At 42.8% G+C, this 20,385-nt stretch overlaps 2 protein-coding genes across 2 annotated transcripts in view; one reads left to right on the forward strand and one right to left on the reverse strand.

Moving 5' to 3' along the window:
• The window catches only part of ABHD4 (abhydrolase domain containing 4, N-acyl phospholipase B), a 164,992-nt gene extending 163,530 nt beyond the window's left edge, over positions 1-1,462 (reverse strand). Inside the window, exon 1 of the mRNA XM_069238256.1 lies at positions 1,355-1,462. The gene's annotated coding sequence lies outside the window, so the exon portion shown is untranslated. The remainder of the gene's footprint in view (positions 1-1,354) is intronic.
• A 405-nt stretch (positions 1,463-1,867) lies between these two features.
• DAD1 (defender against cell death 1) overlaps positions 1,868-20,385 on the forward strand; it is a 31,490-nt gene continuing 12,972 nt past the window's right edge. The window contains exons 1-2 of the mRNA XM_069238259.1: positions 1,868-2,171; positions 11,179-11,351. Coding sequence (XP_069094360.1) covers positions 1,961-2,171; positions 11,179-11,309 — 342 coding nt within the window. The 5' untranslated portion in view covers positions 1,868-1,960 and the 3' untranslated portion in view covers positions 11,310-11,351. The remainder of the gene's footprint in view (positions 2,172-11,178; positions 11,352-20,385) is intronic.

Below are 20,385 nucleotides of genomic sequence, written 5' to 3' on the forward strand. Positions count from 1 at the left end.
TTTCTTAATGAACTTTGAACTTGCTGTTAAATAAAGAAAGATCTACATAATCCTCGCCTCCGTGTCCTTAATAGAATTGAAACTTTCCTTCACGCTATCTAGGAAATTTCTCATTTTCCACATGTACTGGTGCAAAGTACACTGCACAGTAGGCTCTCAACTTTGGCTAAACCTTTTTTCATGCATAATAATTGTTTTTGGCTTTTATAGTTTGCCAATGAGAAGGAGAGCTACTATTAATTGTTTAATCTGTTTTTTTTAATTTGAAATATAGTCAACTTTAACAGTAGATTTCTAAACACAGTCATCAAGCGAAAACACACAAACCCCTGTGGGATAATGTTTAGTTCTGGCGTGAAATTACAGCTGTTCCTGAAGACATATTTTTATCAATTCTTTACAATATATTTAAAGTGGGCTTTAGTTCCACCCAGGAATGTTACTATCTCACTTCATAATACCCCTTATTCGGTGTATCATTTTGCATACTGAAGTGCTTCTACTGGCATACATGAGGAACTATTTGACATCCGAAAAGTATACTCTGGCATTACAGCCATACCTTTTAGCTTTCTTTAGCAATATTTACTACATCCTGGCAAGTGCTGACCAATACGACCAGTACAGTGTATGTTAAAAAAGTGTTTGCTAGTAATCTTCTTGAAAATTATGTTGGGGCAAAAGTACAACTCTTTGCTCCCACCACTGTCACACGTCCCCTGCTCGTTGCTTCTTTTTTACAACCTATTAATTACCGATCAGTGTGACTGTCCAAAATGCCACCCATGTTTCATCTAGATCCTCTCAATATCAGAAAGATCTCTCAGGTGGACGACAATTTACTTTATATTCAACTTGTAATTTTTCTAAACCCCTTGCACATCCGTTCTCACACGGGGACGAAGTAACATCTACCGCCACGAAACCAGAAAAAAAAAAATACTACGCCCTTTAACCATGCTTGTGAAATCCACCGAATCTACAACAGGAGAAAATGGAACAGTGTACTTCCGCCTTCAGAGACTTTGCAAAAAACTGAAGAAAGCCTACAGTAGTCCAGCAGCGGAAATAGCCACTAAATCATCACAAATAAAAAAGCCGTTTCTGGGCCGCAACATTAACGGTACAACTAATGAGATCTAAAATTAGATTCTTATTTTTTTTTTGTGTGCTTTTTGTTGGTAGTATAATAGTATTCCACTCCAGTCTGCTACTAAGGTAAAACCTTGTAAATATTTAGTAAGTAGTGTTCTACGCTATAATATGACATTGGAAAGACTGTTAGAGTTTTTGAATGTCATTATTACAATTGATATTTTGTCTTTGCCTTTGTGAGTCGCGCAGTCTCGCTTACCTCTGGGCAGTTTATTAGGGCACTTTGAAATGGCGGGGCTGCTGTTCTCATTTTCTATTTCGTTGGTTTAGTTCCACGTCTCTCCGTCCATACACGCCACGTCACTCTAACTTCAATGTACATAAATATTAAAAAGGAAAGAAAGACTACACGTATAATCCCCTATTCTTTCGGTATGTATCAACCAATGCGGACTCAGCGAACAAACGTACTTCCAATGCACTTTATTAATAAATAGTAATAGTTTTTAACTGAGAACTTTGTTGCATTATTATATATGGGTACAGTGCCCATTAATTTACAATCCATTGTTATATATATTCTCTTTCGATTTTTGCTTTTTCTAAGTATAAGTGAAACTTAATTAAATCTCTTGTTCGAAGTACCATATTTAAATAACAAATATCATGAACACAACACAGTCGCTTAGGAAACGAATAGCAACTGGTATATGTCAAAGATGGCGCCCTCCGTCCGACGTACATCGCCATCCTCTCTAGTCAAGCGACTGGTCTGTGCGCCAAAGCGTCGCCTTCCCCTGCTGCTGTTTGCTGGTGTGTGGTGTGTCTCTGTACCTGTGAGTACCCTGTGAAGTAACGACCAGGCATGTCGACCTCCGTGCTGTCAGTAGTGTCCCGCTTCCTGGAGGAGTATCTGAGCACCACCTCGCAACGGCTGAAGCTGCTGGATGCTTTTTTGCTGTACATCCTGCTGACAGGGGGCATGCAATTTGTGTACTGTCTTCTGGTGGGCACCTTTCCTTTCAACTCATTCCTCTCCGGGTTCAGCTCATGCGTAGGCTCCTTTATTCTGGGTGGTAAGTATACTCCCTTTCCAACCACATTTGTCTTGTTATTCAAAGCCATATCCAGCCAGTCCATCAGCCACAGTCGGGCTGCCTGGGCCACCACTACCAGCATGTTGAATGATTTCACAGTCTTCCGAAGCACTTTAAACAATGTAGTAATATAGATTAAAGGCGTAATATGTGGCATATTATACCATGAGTAGTATATTACAGAACATAATCTGTGGCATTAATGTGGAGTACACCGGTACAAAAAGGATGCAAGTGCTATTCATAACGTGTAGATTTCTTAAGAAAGAAAACTATACAGATTTAACATATCCTATATGAAATGTTTTCCACCAACACTAAAACGTTCTATTTTGCATTGAAGCACAGAAATGTCAGTTTATTAACGGTATCCTTTTCAACTCCCGGAGAAAAACAGGTGATTTAGCACATCAATAATGTACTTAGCAGAACACAAGCCTAATCGTGCAAACGTATTTTAATATAAGGTGCGCCTCTTTTTCTTGATGCAACCCAGTTATAATCCTAAAGGTGTTTTCAGTTTCAATTTAACTTCTGTTCACACTACATGAACTCTGGGACCAGGTCTTTCTCTTAAGAATGTACCCTGAAGAACATTATAATACATTTTGTATCTGTTGTGAATAAGTTTCAGAAAGCACATTTGTAGTTAAGACTGCCCTCTTGAAATGATTTGTGCTTTGAGAACACCATGATGTGTACATGAACTTAAGTGAGTAGTTGTTAGTAAGGGGTTATGCATCTAAGCTAGGCAGAACCCACCACTCTAGTCTGGGTCAGTCAGATAGACACCTAAGATAACCTATGCTCACCCTCTGGTAACGTGGTGCAGAGCAGGCAGGCTTATCAAAAGTGGCAATGTGTAAAGTATTTGTACAGTACAAGAGTTACAGTAACACAGTGAAAACACCGTAAAACAACCACACCAGATTAGAAAAATAATCTTTTATAATACTTATATATGAACAAAACAACAAAATCCAATAAGTACTTCTGAATCTATCACTACAAATTGCTCAGTGCTCAGTCACACTTCAAGGAGATATGTGTTTGGTTAGTTTAACTACATCCAAGGCTACCAGTGCTAGCACATAAAACAAAAAGTTTTTTTGCTGAGTAGCACTTGGTAAACAATGAAATGGTGTACTGCCCAATGCTAGCAGTTCTAGGGTATGTTCGATGAAAGCAACGGTAGGGAGTTAGGCATTTTCTTACAGATCAAGCAAGTTTTTCCTCCAACAACAGGGAGTCGATTACTAGCAGCGCTAGCACACGTTGTGACGCAGCAGCACTGTATATCTCAATGCGGTTCGCACAGGACCAGGCGGTCCAGGGAACGGCCCTAGTTTGAAACTTAAGACCCACTTTCCCCAGGACCTGGTCCTCTGTGCAAAGTTCTTGTGATCAGTGTTCACGCTCCACAACACGGAGGCCTCCTGAGCTAGAGGTATGGGTTACGGGGGATAGGCTGTGTCTGTACCTGGTTGACAGCTGTGATGGCACCCTGGAGACTCCGGGTGCGGCAGTCCTTCCCTTCGGTTTGCTTGTACATGGGGGAATGCTTCGGCAGTGCCGACGTCTGCACCCAGGGACAGAATCACGTGACGAGGGCTGATGATACTTCAGAGGAGCCACAGAATCACCTGGCCAATGTGGCGGTCACACCCTCGGGCTTCTCTCAGCACTGCAGCATCTTTTGGTGCACAAAAACAGCATTTTGATCAGCATTTCTGCACAGTCGTTCAGGAGTGAATATTTGTGGATCAGACAGTATTTTGTTTGACCTTTGTAGTTCCATTTTGCAGTCAGGAGGGGATGGGAGTCTTTTATTGTCTTGAGACTCCGTCACACGTGCAAGCCAACAAGCCCCTGGAGTTCTTAGGTGAAGCAGAGGTTGTAGAGAGCAGGTTCAGTCGTTCCTCACTGCAGAGTGCAAAGTGGCAGTCCCTCCTGGCAGCACAGCAATCGGCATGCAGCAGGCCGACGCACCAAAGCAAGTGGCAGTCCCTCCTGGCAGCACAGTCCTCTTAGAAGCAGTGTCTACTCAGGACCCTAAAGTGAACTGATTTGGTTGGGTTTGGAGTCCAATACATATACCAAAATGTGTCTTTGAAGTGGGGGAAGGCATTTGAAGATCACAGTGTCCCTGCACTTCCCTTCCTGGGTCCAGACACTCTACAGGGTGTTATGCATCTTTTTGTGTGAGGAGAGGCACAGCCCTATTTAGGTGTGTCAGCTCCTTCCTCCCCATTTAGCCCAGGAAGAGCCATCAGGCTGGTGATGGATCATCAGGATGCAATGTTGGACCCCAGCTTCCTTTGTTTGTGACTGTCTAGAGGGAATGCTCAAAGCCCAGCTGTCATCTACCCCAGACGTGCATTCAGAGTCAGGCAGATGTACTGAATGGTTAAAGTAAGAAAATGCCAACATTTTACAAGTGGCATTTTAAGACTTGCAATGTAAAATACAACTTCACCATCATCTGTGATCTTAAATTGTGAGTCCAGAGTCACCAAACTCCACATTTGTATCTTTTCCCGATTGGGAATTACACTTAAAAGATTCTTTAAGGTAATCCCAGCGTTATCTCTGGGAGAGATAGGCCTTGCAATAGTGAAAAACAATTTTACAAGTTTTTCACTACCTGGACATGGTAAACCTAAAAGTACATATCCAACTTTTTAAATACCCTGCCCTTGGGGCTAACTAGGGCCTACCTTAGGGATGGCTTATATGTATTAAAAAGGAAGGTTGGGGCCTGGCAAGTGGGTACACTTTCCAAGATGAAATGGCAGTGCTGCAGGCCTACTAGTTGTATTTAATTTACATGCCCTGGGCACATGTGCATTTTAATAGGGGGTTGCAAGTAAATTAAATATGCCAATTGTGGCAAAGCCAGTGTTACCATGTTTAGTGTACAGAGCACCTGCACTGTAGTACTGGTCAACAGTGGTAAAGTGCACATAAGCATAAAGCCGGCTAAAATGAAGTCTGAAAACCAAGAGGTCAGAAGGCAAAAAGTTAGGGGAAACCACACCAAAGATGCCAGGTCTAACACTAGTGAAACAAAACATTTTTCATGACAAAAGGGGAATAATTGGTTTCAGCGTTTTTGAATTCTTTGGTCGAGTATAACAGCTGATCCCTGCTTCTTCTCTTTCACCCTTTCCCTTCTCAATTTTTAGCGGGACCAGCAGTTGCAGTTTGCTGCCAGATTGAGAAAGCTACAATTAGAAGCAAACTACAAAGAGGAGTGTGAGCGATTGAAAAGACAGCAAATATGTCACATTCCAATAGGTTCTCAAGTTTCTGTGTTGCACTGCAGCCTATTAAGGAAGGCTTCTAAGTCAGTGTTTTGAATCAAAATTATGTTAACATTTATTTCATTGGTTTTGGTTATGGTGGGAATGAAACAACAAAAAAAGCGGAGAACATAGAAATGTCTATTAGCCATGTAAGATAAGAATGTGCTAGATCTGTGTCATCCTAAATTCTCAAAAGACTTCCCTAAGGGCAGACATGTAATAAATGCTTTGTCTTCATTTGGATAAAGGTGAAAACTGAAAATATCGCTTTGCTTCTGTTGTCAGTATCACAGTAAACACCTGCATGCTATATCCTTTAGTTGGCAGTTGTGGAGTCCAAAATCTGTTATACAAATACGAAACTAAGCTGGTCATGAAGTGACTTTGAAAAGAATGCTTTGGATTTAGACATGGAAAGAAAATGTGCTCTCTGGCTGGGAATACTCCAAATATTAATTAATTCTGAAGCTCATTACCACATTTTCATCTACTTGAAAATTGCTAGCATCCCCTACTGGCCAGCAGGATAACAGCTCACACCTGAAAACTGTGATGGGCCTTCCAGAAGTTCCAGTTCGAGCAAGGCCATTTCATACATCCAATTGTAATAAACCGAGTTCTACTGAAGTCGGTCATAGGTATATACATCACGTAGAATCTGCTGAAAATCGATGTATGCAAACATCTAATTATTACTGTGCAAAAGGTATGGGTCCAACATGTTTAATTCGCATAAAATATGTTAATCTTACTTCCATTTACTTGAACTAATGATATGTTCACAGCAACAGTTATGCATGTTGTAAGAGACAATTTGTCATCTTTTGTTATTTAAAATATTTTGTTGCTTCTGTGCTATTTATTTGGTTCTCATTTAGGTTACCATGCTAAGTTTCATGAACATGTCAGCATTTTTTTCGAGTTTTAATTCCTCCATGAATTCGCCTGGCTGTGTTAAATGGTTGGTTTCCTGCAAGTGCTATCACTCTAGCGAGAATTATAGGCTCAAAAACAGTTCTGGAACTAGGTTACTTTCCCAGATATTATGTATAGATTAGGGTTCACCAATACAAATCATTTTTAGGTTGAGCTTAGGTTGCAAAAGACCTGTTGTGAACTTAGAGTTTGTTTAGAGTGTGCTCCCTGTTACCATTGCTTAGCTTTATTGTCACTCAGCTTGCTTTTTATTTGTTGTCTTATGTGGGCCTGTCTTCCTCTTCTGTGTTTGTGCTCCCCTAGATCATTGTCTCTTGATTTTTGTCTTTCCACTTCTTACTTTTCTGGGACTGTATTTTTCTTTTTAGTTAAGCAATCCATGAAACTGCATGTCTTTTCCAGCTGTCTCCCTTGTGTACTTTTCTTCTCCCCTCTCTGCTTTGCTCCATGTTGCTCATTGTTGCCTGTGTGCTTCAACCCTGTCCCTCCATGTTGCACTTGCCCTCATATGCTTCTTCTCTCAATATGCTTTCTTCCTCATGTGCTTTCCCCTGCTTTTGCAAATTTCTGCTGGACTGCCAGCCTTAAAAGAACTATTGCCCAACCTCTACCAATCCTTCTTGGAAAAAAAGTCACTAGCATCATTTTATAGGCATGCATGTGTAATAGAGCTTGCTGGTCCATACAAAATGACCTGATTGCTCCATAGTGCCTTTTTATTGTAATCTTTTCACCATTCTGTACAGCATGGCTAAAAAGCCTTCACAAAGCCAATAGGTCCCAAAGTCAAGATGTATCTGTTGGTAAGTAAGGAACAGTTACTTATCTTTAATGGTAGCTTTCTAATGAGAGTACTCTCCCGTTGAGTCATACATGACTAACTTGTCCTCTGCTTATTGGATGTTAGTTGATTACTTAAATACTAAAGAATGAGCAGCCGGCAGCCGTCTGTAACTGAACTCTGACAAGACGGAGGTCCTCATCCTAGGGCCCACCTCCTCTGCCTGGGACGACTCGTGGTGGCCAGCCTCGCTGGGTACCCCACCGACCAACCACATACGCAACCTTGGATTCGTCCTCGACTCATCCCTCTCCATGGCAAATCAGGTCAACGCCATCTCCTCCTCCTGCTACAACACCCTCCGCATGCTCCGCAGGATCTACAAGTGGATCCCGACCGAAACAAGAAGAACAGTGACACAGGCCCTCGTCAGCAGAAGCCTAGACTACGACAAAGTACTCTACGCAGGTATTCCGACCAAATAACTGCAACACCTCCGACGCATCCAAAACGCCTCCGCCCGACTAATCCTCAACATGCCCCGCCGCAACCACATCACCCCCCACCTGAGAGACCTTCACTGGCTCCCCGTCGACAAGAGGATCACCTTCAAGCTCCTCACCCACGCACACAAAGCACTCCACAACGCTGGACTAGCCTACCTGAACAACAGACTCAGCTTCTACACCCCCACCCGACAGCTCTGCTCCGGCAACCTCGCCCTCTCCGTCGTCCCCTGCATCCAACGAATGTCCTCCGGCGGCAGATCCTTCTCGTACCTCGCCGTCAAGACCTGGAAACACCCTCCCGACCAACCTAAGACAGACCCAAGACCTGCTCACCTTCAGAAGACACCTCAAGACCTGGCTCTTCGAGTAGTAGCAGCACCCCCCTCCCCCCCAGCGCCTTGAGACCCTCGCGGGTAAGTAGTGCGCTTTATAAATACAATGATTGATTGATTGAATGAGCGGAGGCTAAACTGTTCCTTTTAGGGCTGAGCTTTGTGAGTTAACATGGGCTCCATTGACAAGTTAAACTGAAATAAAACTAGCAGTTCCCCAGCACCCACACCCACTTTTTAGGTCTTGCACACATATAACTTAAGCAGTCTGTTGTTGACAGACATAACATGGGGGATTAACAATACTTAAGCAATGAGCTGACCCAGATTCTACCTTATCATTGATATGCATTCTTGCCAGTTACATTTGCTTGGCTTTTCAAAGGCTTTCCTTCCTTATCTTGTATTTGTTCATTCCTCTTCAGCGCAGCCTCCTTACCGTCCTTTTGATTGCATGGTTTGCATCCTCATATAAAGAGAATTACTATATTTTCCTTTTAGCACTCCATGGGGAGTGCATGTGATCTGTTGCTCTCTCCTCATTCCCCCTTATTGTTGTTTCCATCTCCACAATCCCTGCCCCACCCCACACTTTCTTTGTTACGCTCCACCAGTTTGATCATTGTTTTCCCCTGTGCTTCCTTGTCCTGCATGGCTTTTATTATTATTTTTATTTTGTAACCAAAGAACTAGAGAAAGTGATTCTCCAGCTTTCAAAGCATTGAGAGGGTGTTCTACAGAGATGGTCCTTGCACATGAAGGTTTCTAGCTCCAATTTTCTTGTAACAGAATGGATAGTAAATTGTGGATTGCAGATCTTAATCATCTGGATAAATGGAAGGACGAACAGTTTTTCTAAATAATCTGTTGAACGTCTGTGTACAACAATATGTTCGCGACATATCGATTTGAAATTCACTGTTTTCTTCATTAGGGCCCAGTGGGTGGCTTCAGAGCAGGTGTTATATGGTCTTAGCACACAGAACTCTGTGTTTAAATAGTGCTCCCCTGTTTTTAGGTTGAGTGCGCAAGCGCTTTGACCTGTTGTAAGTATTGTGGGCTTTTAACCATGCCCATGTCATGCCCATCACTTTCACTCGTTCGTGGGCTTGGCTTTCAGAAATCACTTGATGTCATTGGTAAATGCTTTATGTTTGTCCTGCCTTGAGGCTGTTTTGTCACACCTTGCAAGACTGCCCCTGTTACATGGATTATTGCAGGATTGCCGATATAACAGCGTGGGCAAACTGTTTATTTCGTCTCTCCTCTTCATGCTGCTTGGCAGCCATGGCACTCACACCGTGAACAGGCACTCACAGCGTGAACTCAGTCGGCAGTATTGGAGCACTGGTTACATTGTTCAGTTACCTAATCAGAGTAATTTCTCGTGGTTTACCCCTTAAAACACTTGAAATTGGTGAATGCTTTACCTGAAACAGAAATCCTCAACGTGAAAACGGCTCTCCCGCCACAGGTGGAGAGCCGATACTAAAATATTCACTGCACTCAGAAAATATGTTTTTAAAAATGAAGGTATTTTTAAAGTTAAGTTGTGCAGTACACCCTAGGTATTTCCTTTCTTTAACTTAAATTCACCTTAAATAAATGTTTGCCTGTTTATTTAACATCTTTGTAATGTTAGTGCTGAGTCGAGTAAAGGGAAGCCCAGTGCTGCTTTTATCCAGGGGGCCGCATGTAAATATCAGGAGGGTTGCATGCTGTTCCCGGGCTGTACTATGAGTATTACTGATTTGTACTAATCCCCGTGTTGGCTCTTTTGTTTTAATATTCTGTGTTGGGCAGTCTCCAAGGCCGCGGACCAGTTCCATAACCTATCAACTAGACTCAAGCCCCTAACACCCCTCTCTAGGTCTTTGTAGATTCTACTTTCACTCCTGATTGAGTATCCAGGCACCAATTCTCTATGAATTTGACTAGTAGTTATCTTGCTGGTGTATCCTAAGGAACACCAGTGCCTCACCGGCCTTAGCTACTCTGTGGCTTTAACAGACTGCTGCCTCACCCCACCACCACATACAACCAGGAAGGGCCAGGCCACACACACATACTTCACTGTCCAAAGCCTAGTAGGTGATTTCTTCCTGTCTGGGCTTAGTTCTTCTGACAGCCTGCCTCAGTCAGTTCTGCAGATTATTGAAGGAGGCCAAAGGCAGTAAGTGCTCATGTCATCTAGGGCATTGGGGAGCATTCGCAGTGAGCATCTGCCAAATCAGACATTGCCACCAAGTGTGCCATCCAGCAGAGCAACACAAATCATTTTCTTGCGGGGACTTGACGGCGCATGTTAAGTGCCGTATAATGTTAAAACCATGTCAGAATTTTGGCATAATTGTTGGAGCTCTTTCATTATCGGACCGTCGTAACAGCTGTCCAGACCACACCACATGGTATCAACTTTTGGTCAAAATGTTTCCAGTCTCCACCTCCTATTTCCAATATGTTTCCACATGAATTTAAGTCACCTCTTCCTCCTTCTCCCTAATGTATAACATAATGGCCTCTGTGTATCCCTGTCCTTTCTTCACAGCTCCATGTGTTCCCCGCTGTGAAAACAACAGCTCACGCTTCCTGACAAGTCATAGCAAGAGTATAACTCTGAAATATAGCGTTGTTTGGTTATTGACACTATTGTGTGTATTCAGCTGACAATTAACGGGAAGACCTTTTGTTCTTATCACTGGTTTTGCCTGTGATCCCAACTTTCTTTGTATTTAATCTTGCCTGTTCTGATTATTGGATTCCTTTATATCTGGAGCACAAAATTAATTTGAACCAGCTCACAACTCTTGGATCCCAAGTGCTGGCACTGTTGAATGAGCTTAGACACCATGCTCAAAATATAGGTGAATATCATTGTAAGTTTACATTTAGTTTTATATACAATGTAACTTCAGTCATAGGGAGCTAAAGTAAGTTGTCTACGGCCATACAGTATGCTCCAGAGCAGAAGATGGGATTAAAATAGTGGTTACCTTGGTTCAATAGATGACATATTAAGCACTGGACTATCTCATTTCCCATAGCAGTTCTTTCGTTCAGCAGATCTTTCCATCCCACCTAGGATGTATTTTGATGCTTCTTATTTTCTTTATCCACTTGCAGTGTGCCTCCGGATCCAAATCAACCCTCAGAACAAAGCTGATTTCCAGGGCATCTCACCTGAACGTGCCTTCGCTGACTTCCTCTTTGCCAACACCATCCTGCATTTGGTTGTTATCAATTTTGTTGGCTGATCCTTCAGTGCCCCGGCAATAACAATTGAAGAATAACAAATGGTATGAAGACAGTTAGAGTGATTTAGAAATCCTACTTGTGAGACGTCACTTTTCACATGTGACGTATGTTCTTGCCTGTGCTGCGGTGTCGGCCAAGAGTGAAAGAGCAACTGGTAATGTCGCTGACAATTTGCGTTGGTTCTTCTGCAAATACTCGCTGATGACAAGAACTGCTCAATCCATGTATCCTGCTGATTCTTCCTTCTGTTACTTTAGAGCAGGGGTCTGCAAACTACGAGTGGTAGGTCCCCCTAGGGTGACCTCAAATAATGCCAGGGGCAGCACCAGGCTCTGGCCAAGAGAAGCATTATGCTGAAAAGAGGGCTTTGTTTTAAGCTGAAAAAAATAAACAGCAGTAAACTGCTCTATAATGGGGCATCAATAACACGTTTTGTCATTTATATCCACGTTGGGAGTATGTATCAAAATGGCAGGGACTCCAAATACTCTTCAAAACTATCACCCCACCCCTATTTCTAATAATCACACTATAGATTCTTTTACATGTTAGTTAAGGCCTGCCTGACCAGAATAATATGTTTGGCATCATGTATTCGATTGCATTTTTAAAACTGTTACAGAACCTAACTGCAATGTTTAAATAAGGCTAGACATATTTAAACATTGCCAGTTTAATAGAATCATTTGGGGGGGGGGGAAGGGAAGGGGTGATTTGTTCCGTCACTAGGGAGGTGGCGCAGCATTAAAAAGCTTGAAGACCACTGCACTAGAGACATCACCTAAATTTCAAGCTGATGCTCTGCTCTTACCTACTGTTCTATCCCCACTGTCTGTCACATACCTTGTTATATATTTTTTACTGATGCTTTTGCCCATCATTCTATAAAGAAATTCTAAAATTTAGAAACCCTTTTTTGTAAAGAACTTCCTCTAGATTTTCTCTCCTGACCCCTGGGTCTTGAGGCTATAGTTCAGCTGGAATTTGTTCAACCTCTAGACTACTTATATAATAGCTATTTATTTATCAATATATTTACTTTTCTTAGAGGGAGGCATCCTTCTTAGATCGAGAAAGAAACAGGGCAGGGTTCCGGCTTATCTAGGGCAAGAGTAGGGGAGAAAAAGGAGTGAAATTAAACCCCCAAAAAGCTCAAGTTCCTCTTATTATCTTCTACATCTCTCATTTATCCTCTGCAGTAGTTAATCATGCAGTAGTCTGAACTTGACATTTCAACTACTTTGGTTTGTGATATTGGTTAACTGGAATACATCATTAATCATATCCACACGGGAGCATGTTAATCACCTTTGTAAGTCTATACACTTTGCTTTTTAGGGGGCCTAAATGAATTTTTACCAAGTCCATGGCTTGTCAGTTTGCTGACCGTTTTATCATTTTGGATAGACTGAGATAGCAGTTTCGGTAAGGGCCCCACAATCCTTGATTGTTCTGTCTAGAACGGCAATGCATTCTGGTACCCAGTTGTTAGTAGAGGCTGGAAATAAGGATCACATCACTACGGTTATGTGTTTGATCCCTTGGCTTCTTATGGAGCTCAGATTCCTGATTAAAATTCGGTGCCTGTCTTATACACTGTGCTGTCGTACCCAGGGAACAGTAGATGACCACATTGGACCCACACAGGATTGATTACATTGTGAAAAAGGGAAGGAAATGTATGCAGCAAGAGTAGTAAAATTCTTAACAATATTTACGTTTATACTGCAAATTATAAGACGTCTTTATCTATTTTCACATTTTTATACTTATTAATTAAAAAAAAAAGAAGCCAAAGCTAAAACAGTACATCGATTGGATGCCTTCTATGCACTTTCCTGAGTTGAATACGTTGTGTAGAAAATAAAATGTTGCACTCAGCTGAAAGAAGCCTACGTGTACCCGCATTTTGTAGTGAAAGCTCTGCCTCATTAATTCATAGTATTTTTATGTTCTACAACTTATCTTTAGATTGGGGTTTACTATGTGCTCAAAAACACAGGGTCACTGGAAACTTTGCACCATCAGAACAGTATAGTGCATTTCCCACTCAGAAATTGTGATATTGCTGCCAGATAGGGGCGCTGAATGTTTTTTTTGGTAATTTGAGTGATAAGGAGCAGAAGTGGGTTGCTCCACAATAATTTTTCATTGGAGGAAAAACTGTTTAATGGCAACACTGTTTTTTTACTCCCTCTCGTGTTCAATTTCCTAGATATTAGGGTCAATCAGGACTGAAGTGACTTGTGTCTTTCTCTCCGCTTCTCCCCTCGGATCTCTCTTCAGTGGCACCATCTTGAGGTAGCTGCCATGAGGAAGAGTGACTAGCTTTGTTCCTTACCCACACCAGTCATGCCCACAATGTGTGCTGTTTCCAGCCTATTTAACCTTTAAGATTGTGATGTTGCTGCCGGAGGTGAGCTCTGGTTGTTATATGTGGTAACTAGACTGATAGGATGCATGCTGTCTTACCTTGATTTCAAAGGGCAAGAACTGTTTGGTTCACATATTTTAGTGTGCATTTGTGTTTGCTTTTGGCATTGTTTTTTACTTTCCACAAATGCCCTACTTCCTAGATCCAGGCACTAATTAGGGTTTACCTAACCTGGGCATTTTTTGGTTGCCGCCTTCAACAAATACGGCCACTCCTCTGTTGCACAAGAATTCACCAACATTTTTAGATCTCACCTATCAGACACTACAAGCTGTCTGCTGACGAAAATACTTTTTCTCAGCTTACAGTTGACTTTGGGCCCACCCACTGCTTACCATTGTTTTGCTTTACTAACTCTCTTTTGCTTCCTTTTTATTTGTTAGCTTGTGTGGGCTTTCTTTCTTCTTATGTTTTTCCCACCCCTGGAGCATAGATGCATTACTTGTGTTTTTTCACAGCTTGCTTTTTAATGTTTTTCCCACCCCTGGAGCATGGATGCATTACTTGTTTTTCACAGCTTGCTTTTGAATGCTTTTCCCACCCCTGGAGCATGGATACATTACTTGTGTCTTTTCACAGCTTGCTTTTTAAAGCAGTACTTTTCTCTTTTGGGTTAAGCGATTAATGCAAAGTGTTTTGCAGCTGTTGTCTTCGTGTACTACTCTCCCCTGGCCACATTCCTGTTGTTCTCTGTCACCCATATGCTCCTCCCCTGCCCCCTGCATGTTGCACTCACCCTTGGGTACATCCTCCCTCCCCCATTACTTTCTCAGCTGTGGACTGTCCCCATCTCACCCATTGCTTCTCCCTCCCACCCCTATATATTGTTTTCCTTCTCTGTGGTGCTTCCCCCACCATCCGTGCCCTTTGTGTTGCTCCCCCTACTCAAGCTTTAAAAATAATGATTTGTTGCTACTGATTATTTTTCAAACCACATATGCTAAAAGAGCGTTTGCCTTGTTTTGTAGACATGCACATTTGTAGTGCGTATACCTACAAAATGATATGACCATTGCATCGTAGAACCTGTCTGTTTCCTTTAGCCATGTTTCAGAGCTTCATGGAGTGCTATACAACATGACTAAAATTCATTGATAAAGTCAGTAGGTCCAAAAAGTGAGACATATTGGCTTTGCAAATGCTTTATTGGTCTTATATTGCTCATGACTATAAAGCATTTATAATGAGGGTCTGTAGCTTATTCATGAGTATATCCACTCTCTTCTCGCTTCTGGGTACAAACTGAGGAGCCTATACTTTATTTATACTTTGTTTGACTATAGCCAGTGTACTCTTAGGGTCTTGCCTCTGTCACTCTCCTGGTTAGTTCTTAAAGACCAGTTACTAGTGTGAAATTTCTCCTATGCATAACTAGAGGTTAGTTCTTGTGGACTGTGCAGGGGTGTGGAATTTAATAAAATATCTACTTGTCCATGGGACTGGTGCTTCTTAAATCGACTTGCCCTGTAAAAAAATCTACTTGTCCTTTGGTGCCATGTAGTGCGGTGACAAATTATGGTATCAATCTCATTATGTAAGATCTCTGATAATAGCCACACTGATTATACCAGGGCTACTACTATAGCAGGGCTTGAATACTTGTAATTTCAATCCCTACTACTACAGTTGCCTTATTTTGCCATGTTTCGGCAGATCTACATACTGGGGATGAATGAAGCAGTAAGCAATAGTTCCAGGTTTGGAATGTCTTTGAGTCTGCAAACCTACTAACGTGCATGTTTTAAGGATTTTCACCAGCTCTTCTCTAATCTTTTCTCATAACGAGAAAGGTTGGAAATTTACTCCTGACAATGGCAAAAATAGAAGTTCTTCCAGGGTTGGGATAAAAGTGGATGGATGGAAAGTGAACTTGTAAATGATCAGTAGATTTTCACATTAGTAGATTTACTCATGTGTGTTTGCTCGTGGCAAAATACAGTTCCCAAATATTTTCTAGGAGTTCGATTTCCTGGTCGACTTCTGTAAGCTCATGTGAATTAATGAAAGCCACAAATTCAATACCATAGGTGCACTTTTGTGACTTTCTTTAAGAATTGGGTCCCTAATTAGGTCTGGCATTAACAAAGACATTTTGTTTTTATTAAACTTTTATTGCTCTCTCTATCGGCTGGCTTTACTGTGAGTAATCGCATTCTGCTCTTCCACAAGGACCGTATTGGCACACAAAGTAGTTTTAACTACTGTGGCAATCAGTGGGGTAACAAAACTGGAAGCCCCTCCCCCCCTGCAAAGTACCTGGAGGGCAACCCCTGCAGATTCACTCAGGGCAGGTACTGTGCAGAGGGGCCCCCCTGAGGGGGGGCTGTGGGACCTTTGTTACACCACTGGTGGCAATGTTTTCTTTTTGAGACCAAAAACATTTTTTTCTCTTTGCCAGTGTTTGTTACAATGGTGAGGGCCTGGCAGCTCCCACAACAATAATGTGTTACAAAAGCCATGTCAAAACAAGACACGCATTGACAAAATCAAAAGACGTGCAAAAAAAATGTCAGATTGGTTGGCTTTGCCAGTGCTTGTTTATTTTCATGCTTCCCATAATCTTGTTGAAGATGATTACACAGATTTTCCATTAGGAATATATTTTGACATACTAGCATGCATCAACACATTTTACTGAATGACACTTCAAAGAAATAGCACCTAAAATTTCATTGTAGCAAAGTGTTATTTTTCCTACTTACATTTTTTTCTGAACATTTTATTTTGAAAGCAAAGAATCATCACTTTTGCTTACTGGTTTCTGCAAACATTTACATCTAATCAGAGAGCATTCTGGGAGCATTCTACTTTGCCTCATATTGGCAAGCATTTCAAACGTTTGTACACTTTTTTTTTTTTTTTTTTCTCACTGGAACCAGTGTCAGTAGTGCAGTGTGACCTTAAAACATTTACTTACAGGGCTCACCCTAATAATGAAAGCTTTTCATTAATGAACCATAAACACAAGTTTGAACAGCATTAACATATGAACACACACATTACCTCTGCTGCAGTCAGTTCCCTTCTTTATAGACTGGCAACCAAATGGTTTGGGATGCACTGGGTCGGGCCTACTTGTCCCAAGGACAAAATAAACATGAAAACTTGTTGCCCTTGACCCTAAACAATATGTCCCGGGCGTCGGGCGATAGGAATTTCACATCCCTGACTGTGATTTACATAGATCATTTACCGTGCGCTCATCCATATTATGTTTTCACTTTTAATCGGTATCCTAATCTATTTTTGTTCCATGAAAAAAATAAAGTTGCGTCTCCTTTTTTACACATTTACTTATGTGAAAATGTCTACACTGTTTCCTTTGTTGTGTGCCTTCTGTATTAAGAAGACATATTCATGCAGCAATACATTTTTTTTTTATTGTTGTTCTTAAACAGTCTTTATGATGTTTATTGAATTACTATGTAGCTTAACCCCAAACATAGGCTAACACAGCCAGTGTTGGTGATGATATGAATGTGTCAGAGTCACCAGATCCTCGGGGTCTGGGCACGTTCCCAACACTTCCACCACTGAACAGCTCCAAGACTCTGATAGATGAATCACAGAGGCTGAGAGAGTTCAAGAGGGGATTAGGAAGGGGACAGCTGGGAAGGAGACCTGTGGGAAACAAAAGATTAAACAACACAACATCAGATTCAAAACCACATTTAGATTCATAAAAACTCTCTGTTGAATCTAGGGTTCAGTGATACTTGAAACATGAAATAACACACTGTTGAGTCTAGAGTTCAGTGATACTCGGAACATGAAATAACACACTGTTGAGTCTAGAGTTCTGTGATACTTGGAACATGAAATAATACCTAAAACTAAAGAAACATGAATGGCCTAGAACTAGACTCTAATTAGGCCTCATTAAATCTAGGTTAGTACAATGTTTCATATGGAATTTTCATGAATTGAAAACATACTGTTCTAAGAATACAAGAACAATGTCCCAGAACAAACACGGCCTTATTACATGAGGATAAAGGCCATCCAAACATTGCTTGGAAAACAATAGGAATTGTACTAAAGACCTTACATGGACATAAAATATAATATCCAGAATTCTAGCACTTTAGATTCTTAGAATGCAAGAACACGAATTGCAGATTTCCACAAGTTTGTAAATACCATGAAATAGTTTCGCACAATGAATAACATGAATTAAGCATAAGTAAAGAATTGCGCGTCTTGCCGATTCGAATGTGTAAGGAAATGCCTCCTTGGCATGGTTGCCCCCTGACTTTTTGCCTTTGCTGATGCTATGTTTACAATTGAAAGTGTGCTGAGGCCTGCTAACCAGGCCCCAGCACCAGTGTTCTTTCCCTAACCTGTACTTTTGTATCCACAATTGGCAGACCCTGGCATCCAGATAAGTCCCTTGTAACTGGTACTTCTAGTACCAAGGGCCCTGATGCCAAGGAAGGTCTCTAAGGGCTGCAGCATGTCTTATGCCACCCTGGAGACCCCTCACTCAGCACAGACACACTGCTTGCCAGCTTGTGTGTGCTAGTGAGGACAAAACGAGTAAGTCGACATGGCACTCCCCTCAGGGTGCCATGCCAGCCTCTCACTGCCTATGCAGTATAGGTAAGACACCCCTCTAGCAGGCCTTACAGCCCTAAGGCAGGGTGCACTATACCATAGGTGAGGGTACCAGTGCATGAGCATGGTACCCCTACAGTGTCTAAACAAAACCTTAGACATTGTAAGTGCAGGGTAGCCATAAGAGTATATGGTCTGGGAGTCTGTCAAACACGAACTCCACAGCACCATAATGGCTACACTGAAAACTGGGAAGTTTGGTATCAAACTTCTCAGCACAATAAATGCACACTGATGCCAGTGTACATTTTATTGTAAAATACACCACAGAGGGCACCTTAGAGGTGCCCCCTGAAACTTAACCGACTATCTGTGTAGGCTGACTAGTTTTAGCAGCCTGCCACAAACCGAGACATGTTGCTGGCCCCATGGGGAGAGTGCCTTTGTCACTCTGAGGCCAGTAACAAAGCCTGCACTGGGTGGAGATGCTAACACCTCTCCCAGGCAGGAATTGTCACACCTGGCGGTGAGCCTCAAAGGCTCACCTCCTTTGTGCCAACCCAGCAGGACACTCCAGCTAGTGGAGTTGCCCGCCCCCTCCGGCCAGGCCCCACTTTTGGCGGCAAGGCCGGAGAAAATAATGAGAATAACAAGGAGGAGTCACTGGCCAGTCAGGACAGCCCCTAAGGTGTCCTGAGCTGAGGTGACTCTAACTTTTAGAAATCCTCCATCTTGCAGATGGAGGATTCCCCCAATAGGATTAGGGATGTGACCCCCTCCCCTTGGGAGGAGGCACAAAGAGGGTGTACCCACCCTCAGGGCTAGTGGCCATTGGCTACTAACCCCCCAGACCTAAACACGCCCTTAAATTTAGTATTTAAGGGCTACCCTGAACCCTAGAAAATTAGATTCCTGCAACTACAAGAAGAAGGACTGCCTAGCTGAAAACCCCTGCAGAGGAAGACCAGAAGACGACAACTGCCTTGGCTCCAGAAACTCACCGGCCTGTCTCCTGCCTTCCAAAGATCCTGCTCCAGCGACGCCTTCCAAAGGGACCAGCGACCTCGACATCCTCTGAGGACTGCCCCTGCTTCGAAAAGACAAGAAACTCCCGAGGACAGCGGACCTGCTCCAAGAAAAGCTGCAACTTTGTTTCCAGCAGCTTTAAAGAACCCTGCAAGCTCCCCGCAAGAAGCGTGAGACTTGCAACACTGCACCCGGCGACCCCGACTCGGCTGGTGGCGATCCAACACCTCAGGAGGGACCCCAGGACTACTCTGATACTGTGAGTACCAAAACCTGTCCCCCCTGAGCCCCCACAGCGCCGCCTGCAGAGGGAATCCCGAGGCTTCCCCTGACCGCGACTCTTTGAACCTAAAGTCCCGACGCCTGGGAGAGACCCTGCACCCGCAGCCCCCAGGACCTGAAGGACCGGACTTTCACTGGAGAAGTGACCCCCAGGAGTCCCTCTCCCTTGCCCAAGTGGAGGTTTCCCCGAGGAATCCCCCCCTTGCCTGCCTGCAGCGCTGAAGCGATCCCGAGATCTCTCATAGACTAACATTGCGAACCCGACGCTTGTTTCTACACTGCACCCGGCCGCCCCCGCGCCGCTGAGGGTGAAATTTCTGTGTGGACCTGTGTCCCCCCCGGTGCCCTACAAAACCCCCCTGGTCTGCCCTCCGAAGACGCGGGTACTTACCTGCAAGCAGACCGGAACCGGGGCACCCCCTTCTCTCCATTCTAGCCTATGTGTTTTGGGCACCACTTGGAACTCTGCACCTGACCGGCCCTGAGCTGCTGGTGTGGTGACTTTGGGGTTGCTCTGAACCCCCAACGGTGGGCTACCTTGGACCAAGAACTGAACCCTGTAAGTGTCCTACTTACCTGGTAAAACTAACAAAAACTTACCTCCCCCAGGAACTGTGAAAATTGCACTAAGTGTCCACTTTTAAAACAGCTATTTGTCAATAACTTGAAAAGTATACATGCAATTTTGATGATTTGAAGTTCCTAAAGTACTTACCTGCAATACCTTTCGAATGAGCTATTACATGTAGAATTTGAACCTGTGGTTCTTAAAATAAACT

This window comes from Pleurodeles waltl, chromosome 6, assembly GCF_031143425.1.
Source record: "Pleurodeles waltl isolate 20211129_DDA chromosome 6, aPleWal1.hap1.20221129, whole genome shotgun sequence".
NCBI classification, from domain to species: domain Eukaryota; kingdom Metazoa; phylum Chordata; class Amphibia; order Caudata; family Salamandridae; genus Pleurodeles; species Pleurodeles waltl.